At 38.4% G+C, this 8630-nt stretch overlaps 1 protein-coding gene and 1 pseudogene across 1 annotated transcript; one reads left to right on the forward strand and one right to left on the reverse strand.

The window, feature by feature from the left end:
- Window positions 1-1615: 1615 nt before the first annotated feature.
- Window positions 1616-2561, forward strand: LOC102731619 (olfactory receptor 4C15-like; annotated as a pseudogene).
- Window positions 2562-2667: 106 nt separating this feature from the next.
- LOC102737140 (ribosome biogenesis protein WDR12-like) lies at window positions 2668-4618 on the reverse strand. The gene is given in 2 exon segments (XM_031017824.2): window positions 2668-3271; window positions 3274-4618. Coding segments are annotated over 2 exon segments (1269 nt in total). The 5' UTR covers window positions 4490-4618; the 3' UTR covers window positions 2668-3218.
- Between the last annotated feature and the right edge of the window lie 4012 nt (window positions 4619-8630).

The raw sequence follows: 8630 nt of genomic DNA on the forward strand, positions 1-8630 counted from the left end.
GATGATTTCACTGATATGAGGAATTCTTAATCTCGGGAACAAACTGAAGGTTGCGGAGTGGTGGGGGATGGGAGGGTTGGGGTGGCTGGGTGATAGGCATTGGGGAGGGTATGTGCTATCATGAGTGCTGTGAATTGTGTAAGACTGTTGAATCTCAGACCTGTACCTCTCAAACAAATAATAGATTTTATGTTAATTAAAAAAAAGAAGAACATAGCAGGAAGGGAAGAATGAAGGGGGGGAAATCGGAGGGGGAGATGAACCGTGAAAGACTATGGACTCTGAGAAACAAACTGAGGGTTCTAGAGGGGAAGGGGATGGAGGAATGGGTTAGCCTCGTGATGGGTATTAAAGATGGCATGTACTGAATGGAGCACTGGGTGTTATACGCAAACAATGAATCCTGGAACACTACATCAAAAACTAATGATGTAATGTATGGTGATTAACATAACGTAATAAAATAAAATAAAAAAATAATGCCAAATTGTTGTCTATTTGTATCTGTAATTTGGCCATTATCTTCTGATTCTACACTCATTTGTTCTGTGTCCTTCATCAAAGGGCCTCATCCAAACATGAACAAGGGAATCAGAAGGCTTGAAACTCTACAGGTGGATGGAGAATTGAAAGGCCACCCTGCTCTGCATTCCTGCTAGAAAAGGAAAGTTCTTATTCTTTTCTTTTGACACAGTGGGAAGGACTTAGGTGTTAGAGCCAGAGTTTCTCTGTTAACATCCCAGATCTAGCCTCTGTTGTTAACCTTATCTTTGTATACATGAGTTTCCTACCAGTAAAACAGGGATAAGACCTAACATGGACTGTTTCCTGGGCACTAGGCCCAGAAAATTTTTTTTTTGGGTATTATTTAACTTAGTCCTCATGGCAATACTATGATATAGGTATTTTTTTCTAAATTTCAGTTCTTATTTTAAAATGATGAATAAAAAAAAAACTCAACACATGGATACTTGTTCTGTGTTTGTATGGAGCTTTCCCATGTAGCTTTCTATTTTATAAGGAATGAATGAGCTCATCTTAAAAGTCAAGTTCATTTTAGATGTTAAATAAATATTTGGAGAGTAGCCATGATTTGCAAGTGCCTCTTAACCTGGATGTTATTCTTCTTCTGTTTGCAGATCAGGCAAACTTCTAGCAGGGATGGCATGCAAGTCCCCCCTGCTCCCATTCTGTGCTCATGGGTGGATATGATGACTCCACTGTCATGCTCCTCTCCTTAGAACGCTTCTGAACAGTTCACTCCAAGAAGCCACTGCTAAGTGAGTAGCGTTGGCAGTTGAGATAAACTATTTCTAAACTATCCACACAGGTGGATACCTCCATTCCCCCTTATTGGAGCTCTGGCTATTTTAAAGTATCTAATAATACTTTTTCTCCTCCTCAGTTCTGCCTGACCTCCCACTACCATCTTCAAAAATTTTGAATTTTGTGTTCTTAGTGATGCTAGAAACACAGAAGATAATTTTTCATGTGGATGCACCAACTTCTTATTGACTACTGTATCACTTTAGACTGGCCTGAGACAAATTTTTCTTTCTCATAATTGTACACTCTACATGTTCCTCTGGCAGCTTTGAGCTTTCCCTTGGAAATCATGCAAAACCAAAGCTTTGTAACTGAGTTTGTCCTCCTGGGGCTTTCACAGATTCCTAATGTTCATAAAATAGTATTTGTTTTATTTTTGTTTGGCTACATTGCAATTGTCAGGGGCAACTTGCTAATTGTGGTGACCATCAGCAGCAGCCCAGCACTCCTGGGCTCCCCCATGTACTTCTTCTTGGCTTTCCTGTCCTTCCTGGATGCTTGCTTCTCCACTGTCATTGCCCTCAAGATGATTGTGGACTCCCTCCAAAAGAGGAAAACCATCTCCTTTGGAGGCTGCATGACTCAGCTCTTTGCTTAACACTTCTTTGCTGGAGTGGAGGTGATTGTCCTCACAGCCATGGCTTATGACCACTATGTGGCCATCTGTAAGCCCCTACACTACACAACCATCATGAACTGGAGGCTCTGTGGCATTCTTATGGGTATAGCCTGGATGGGGGGTTTCTGCATTCCATGATACAAATTCTCTTTACTTTCCAGCTGCCCTTCTGTGCCCCAATGTCATTGATCACTTCATGTGTGATTTGTACCCATTACTGGGGCTTGCCTACACCGACACTCACATCTTTGGCCTTTTGGTGGTCGCCAACAGTGGGTCTATCTGCATCATAATCTTCTCTTTGTTGCTTGTCTCCTATGTTGTCATCTTGCTCTCTGAGAACCCATAGTCCTGAAGGGCAGTGGAAAGCTCTCTCCACCTGTGGATCTCACATTGCTATTGTGGTTTTGTTCTTTGTCCCCTGCATATTTGTGTATGCATGACCTCCATCTGCTTTCTCCTTTGACAAAATGGTGGCTATATTTTACACCATCCTAACTCCTTGCTCAATCCTTTGATTTACACTTTCAGGAATAGGGAAATGAAAAATGCCATAAAGAAAGTGTGGAACAGACTAATGGTGGTTTGTAGTGACAAATGAAACATTAAAGTTTAAAAAATTGTGAAGAGTAATATTCAAATTTTCTAGACAAAAGCTTTGTGTGTTTGGGTGTCTTTTTTTTTTTTTTTAGGATTCTAACAGAGCTTTAATACAAAGTACTTCACCTAAAATATTTCAACAAACTCTTAATTGGCAACATCTACATGTTTTAATGTTCTGAATACCCACAAAGTCTTTTTATAGTTAGACATCACTATTTTACCTTAAGCAAATTGTATTTCTAATTTTTTCTATATTAGAATTTATTAGTTTCCTTAAGATACTTTTTTTAAACAGCTAACATTGGAAAACTTAAGTTTCCCCATCAGAAATAAAACTCTGGGCAATTACTATATTTTTAATATATGCTTTTACAGCATTTCAAAAGCAAAAATTAATTCAAACCAATACCTATAAAAGGAAATAAAAAAACTCAGTTTACTTTCAGGAGTTTGCATATGGCAGAGAGGGCAGGTCACATTTAAATTTTAACAACATAAACTATTGTATAATAAATATAAAATAAAGAAATAGTGATAGCTACTATCAAGGGTGAAAACATTATATAAACTTAAAGAGGCTGCTTTCTAAACCATCACTGATGTAATCTGAGGCTTCTTTATCAATTTCATTTACAGAAAGAATCTCTGTAGTCAAATTTATCATTCACTTTCATGCCCCCACATGAGAAGTAGTAGGTGAATATCTGTAGGAATACAATTTTTGTCTGCTCCTCCACTCAGAAGTAACCCTGTGTCTGTCCAGTCCACACTCAGAACTTTGTCTTCATGAGCAGCCAGATCATAGAGAGGATCTTTACAACTTCTTGTTTCCCACAGTTTGATGATATTATCTAAAGAACCTGAAATCAGCTGTTGCTTATGGGTAGGAGACCACTTTAATGATGTGACCCAGCCTGTATGTGAGGTTAGGGACAGCGACACCAAAGAACCATCTTTAGTTTGGGGATCCCACAGTCTGATATGTCTATCTGTGTTTCCAGATGCTAACAGTTTACAAAGTGGAGAATAGGAGATACAATTAAACATCTTATTTCCTGCCAAAGTTGACTTAAAACTGCCAGACTCTACATCCCACACCCTAATTGTGTGGTCCCGAGATGCACTGCAGATTTCTTCAGCATCTGACCATAGAACCGAAGAAATTGCTTCCTTGTGGCCAGAGAGGGTCACTATGAGAGTCCTTGTTAGTCCCAACTGCTCTGTTTTCTGTTTCTTTCTTGGTCAATTTGCGGATTCCTCCATTTCATCTTCTTCATCTGAAGGAACTGTAGCCCAGATCTTTGGCATCTTATCCCAGGAGCCATTGCAAAATTTAGTTCCCGTGCTATCAACAGCTATAGAATCCACACTTCCAGCATGGCCTCTGCAGCAGTGCAGGGCTTTCACTTTGTATCTCTCTACATTCCATGCCCATAAGAAAATCGTCTGATCCATAGAAGCACTCAGTAGTAGGCAAGACAAACTATCTTTTTTCATCCAGGCCACATCTTTTACAACGTCTGTATGTCCCACAATTGTCATTATTGACTTTCCTTCCAAGGACCATATCCGAGAAGTCTTATCATAAGAACCAGTCAAGATCCATTCCTCTGCCCCTCGGACAGAACTGATACAGTCATCATGGAACATGCATTGCTCTGGCTGAGGGGCAGTGTACTTCTCCACATATTCCAATTCCACAACCTCTTCTGATGAGATGTTTTCCAGTTCCATGTGTTTGAACAAGGGCATTAGCAGAAACTGACCCTTAATAAGGAAATCGAACTCCACATGTTTGTGGAACTCATTTTTGGCCTCCAGCAATTTATTGATGATGTTACTAAGGTCAGCAATTTCAGAGGCTGCAGGAATTGAGAAGGGAACATCATCTACCGCATATTTCTTGTTGTCAGTGAAGAAGCGTGTCTGGGGCTGAGCCATGGCTAGGAGTACACACAAGACTTGTCTACAGAAATGTAAGGGGTAATAGACAACAGGCTCCCTGGTCTCTTAAGACTACAAAAAGAGGCAGCTCAAAATTAGCTTGCACAGATACATGAGAAGATGCAGTCTTCTCATTTGGGTGTCTTTTACAGGAGCTAATGTAATAGAAAAACAAAATAAACAAACAAACAAACCAAAACCAAAACCCAAATCACAAAAACCCAGTAATATGGGGTCATGAAAATATTTTCACACTTAGGTCACTTATCAACTCTGATTTGGTAATTCAGTATCTTCATAATAATTTAAAAAGAGTTGGAGATTATTTTTCCTTAAAATATAACATTCAATAAAAGATTGTAAAGAGAAATTACCCATCAGAACTCTTGCCACTCATCCCATGCGCTGGTAAATCTTTGTGGAGGAATGACAAAAATATCTTAGAGATTAGAAACAGAAATTTACACTAGTTCAAGTGAAAAGAAGCTTATGTGTAGGGCACTGATCTCTGTGATTGATGAAGACAACAGTCAGGACTCAAGAGTGGAAGAGATCAAGCATTCTCAGAACCTGAGCTGTAGGAGTACCTATATCATATGACTATGTTCTGGATAAGAGGAACTCACACCTTGGATTTCATGAGCCCACTTCCCCATCTACTTTTTTTATTTTTTTATTTTTTGAGAGATGTTATTACTTTCTGATATGCTGATATAATTTATTTAATTTTCTTATTTTTATTTTTTTTGTCAGCCTCCTCACATGGACAGTAAGCCCTAGGTGTGGCAGGGAATTTTTTTTCTCTTTTTGGTTCATGATGTATCATTAGCGTCTAGAAGAGCCTGATGTAGGATTTCAGTAAATATCTGTTGTATAAGTGAATAAATGAGATATCTTCCCATATTCACCTTTAAGTCTATCTTTATTATTAATATACTAAAGTATCATGTTTGGCAAAAGAATGTAGTTATTGCTGATATTAGATCTTGTTAATAGACACACATATATATACATATATATGTATATAAATTCAAATAAAAAATAAAGCCATTGTTTTCAATGCACATTCTCTTTCTTCACTCTCTGTCTCTTCTTCCATTCCCTGCAACAATAAATCTTGCTCTCAGTGATCTGACTTTTAATCATAAAGTATTTCTGATCCCTTTAAAATCATTTATTGCCTCAAATTTGCATTGTATTAGTTGAGTTTATCTAACCAGTGTTTTGGAATTATTCATTGGAAACCTTACCTTAGTAAGATACAAATTTAAATGAGCAGAGTTAAAATCAGAGCCCTGATCAATGCTAAGATGAAGACAGAGGTGGCTCAAACTAGGACAAACCTCAGTTGCATTTGTTCTATTTACACAGTTTCCATGATGGAATGAACATAGTCAAGTGCATTCAGCAAATCCTTTGCTGAAAGGTCTAGTGGTAACCAGCCTTGCTTTGACAGAACCTGGAATCCAGATGTCATGTAGTCCTTTGGTCTACAAGAAATTTAATGAACACTAAAAGTCATTTGACTCAGAGATGAAGAAGCTTCAAGAGATAGTTGACTTGGCTTCTTGCCTTTGGCCATTTCAGGCTCTCCTTGGAAACTACCCTCCAAAATTTTCCCACCAGAACTGGAGAGCTTAATCATTCCTTCAAATGTAAGGAGTTCATTTAGGGCTCTTGGACTGGGAAGTTTAATGCAGGGGCTCATTCATTAGCTCTTCTTGTTTTCCAGGCCAAGAAATCTTATGACATTACTGTGCACATCATATGAACATAAAAGAGATTTAGACTTATACTTAAGAGATGTGGATTCTAGGCTCAGTTCTGTTACTAATTAGCTGTGGGAACTTTGTGAGGTATTTCACCTCTCTGGTTCTCAATTCCTCATGTTTAAGTAGGATTCATAAAAACACATGAATATTTCTTCTGAGTCAGGGATTCCTTCTTTCCTATGTTAGATATTTTAAGATTTACAGAAGTATTTCAAAGGTAGGTCTTCATATTCCCATTTAATTGAGGGGGAAGCTGAGATTCTAAGACTTCAGGTGACACACCAAAACCTTCCTAAGGATTCTTCCAGTCCATTTGTAATAAAAGAAGCCAGGTGTTGGGGTGTGATTTTCTCTAAGATATGTCTGTGAGATACCAGGCCTTGCTGGTTACCACTAAACATTTCAGCAAGAGTGCAAAGCATTGTGCAGTATTTGGTGGGATCCTCTCACCTCCATTGCTGTCTCCACCTTCTGTCCTTCCCCTGTACCCTGCATGGCTCACCTCATCCCCAATGAAGGTGTCTTAGCAGACGGTGAGACACCTGGCAGGTGATTCTTGAACCAGTGTGCTGAGTAGTAACATGATTTGCCATGTGGACAGTAATTTTTAATGCAATCTATATCATCTTTAGTAGCTTATAACCATTCACAAGCAACTTTCTCTCTCGTAAGTGGAAGGACACATATCTTTTTTTTAAGATTTTGTCTATCTATCATCTATCTATCTATCTATCTATCTATCTATCTATCATCTATCTATCTATCTATCATCTATCTATGATCTATCTATCTCTATCATCTATTTATCTATCATCTATCTATCTATCATCTATTTATCTATCATCTATCTACTATCTATTTATTTATTTATTTATTTATTTTATTTGAGAGGAGGTTAGAGAGAGCAAGCAGGGGGAGGAGCCAAGGGAGACTGACAAACAGACTCTGTGGTGAGTGCAGAGCCTGACACAGGGTCTCATGATCCTAAGACCTTGACCTGAGCCAAATTCAAGAGTCAGAGGCTTAACTAACTGAACCATCCAGGTGCCCCAGGAAGGGCATATATATTTAAAAATAAAAATAAAATACAGAAGACATGTATTCAAAAATTCTTTCCCTTTCCTTCTTTCCTGTGTTCCTCTCTACCTTGACTTAGAAACATATGTTGATTTTAGCTCAGGTCATGATCTCATGGTCGTGAGAATGAGCCCTGTGTGTTGCTCCATGCTGGGTGTGGAGCCTGCTTGAGATTCTCTCTCTCCCTCTGCCCTTCCACCTCACAGCTCATGTGCTCTCTTTCTGTCTAAAAAAGATATAAGAAAGAAAGAAAGAAATAGAAGAAGAAAGGAAGGAAGAAAGAAAGAAAGAAGAAAGAAAGGAAGAAAGAAAGAAGAAAGAAAGAAAGAAGAAAGAAAGAATTTTATTTTTTATTTTTTTTTAAGAAGAAATTTTATTACCAGTTGACTTTTCCTAAGAGAAAATTGTAAATTAAAAAAGTTGAGAAACTTGCTTAACATCACATAGCAGATAATGATGGGGCTAAGATTCATGTCTGTTTACCTGACTTACTTCATCTATCTGAGCCTTTAACTGGCTTCAGCAACTTTCACGCTTCTACAAGAGATGGGCTTAAGCAAAGCCTATGGAGAAGTGAAACAGACTTTCCTCTCCCGCAGTTCACAGTGAGTTGGAGGTAACTAATTGGCCCCAAAGCATGTGTTTGTCCATGGACCATCTGAACAAGGACATCCTTTGGTACTAGGTTGGGAGTAATGGTTTTCCTAAAGATCCTGAGGTTGGAAGCCTGCCTTAGGCATTTACAAACTTGTGTGGTAATTGCCATAAATATGCAATGCTGTAAGAAGAAATCAGTTACCTCCTGTGTTTTCTGAAAGAGCAACTCTGGGAAGAGAGGCAGTTTCAGAGGCATTTCTGTCTCAGAGTGCAGGGATAAGATTCCTTCATAAAGTTTTGGGGAACTGAATTAAGAAAATTCACTTTCTCATGACCCTCTCCCCTGCTCCAATCTACACCTTATTGTTTTTGTTTTTGTCTAACTTAGTGCTTCTGGGGAGGAGCTGTGTGATGTATGGCCACATGCAGAGTCTACTTTCTCCATAAACTTTCTACATCCATCACCTGTTGGGATAAAAAACATTGTTAAATCTCAATGAAGTACAGTTTGCATGCTTTATTCAGGCTTCATATGATTCACCTTCTAAGTCAATTGAAGTTGAAGATACAAGAAAATTTACTATATTAGAAGTCATCTATATCCTCATAAGCAAAGAGGTAAGTTTTCAGTCTGTCTGAGATCATTTCTTCACATTGCCTCTTCAAGACTGACCTGATGGAATCTATACTCA

This window comes from Leptonychotes weddellii, chromosome 11, assembly GCF_054177405.1.
Source record: "Leptonychotes weddellii isolate Sample4059 chromosome 11, ASM5417740v2, whole genome shotgun sequence".
Classification (NCBI taxonomy): domain Eukaryota; kingdom Metazoa; phylum Chordata; class Mammalia; order Carnivora; family Phocidae; genus Leptonychotes; species Leptonychotes weddellii.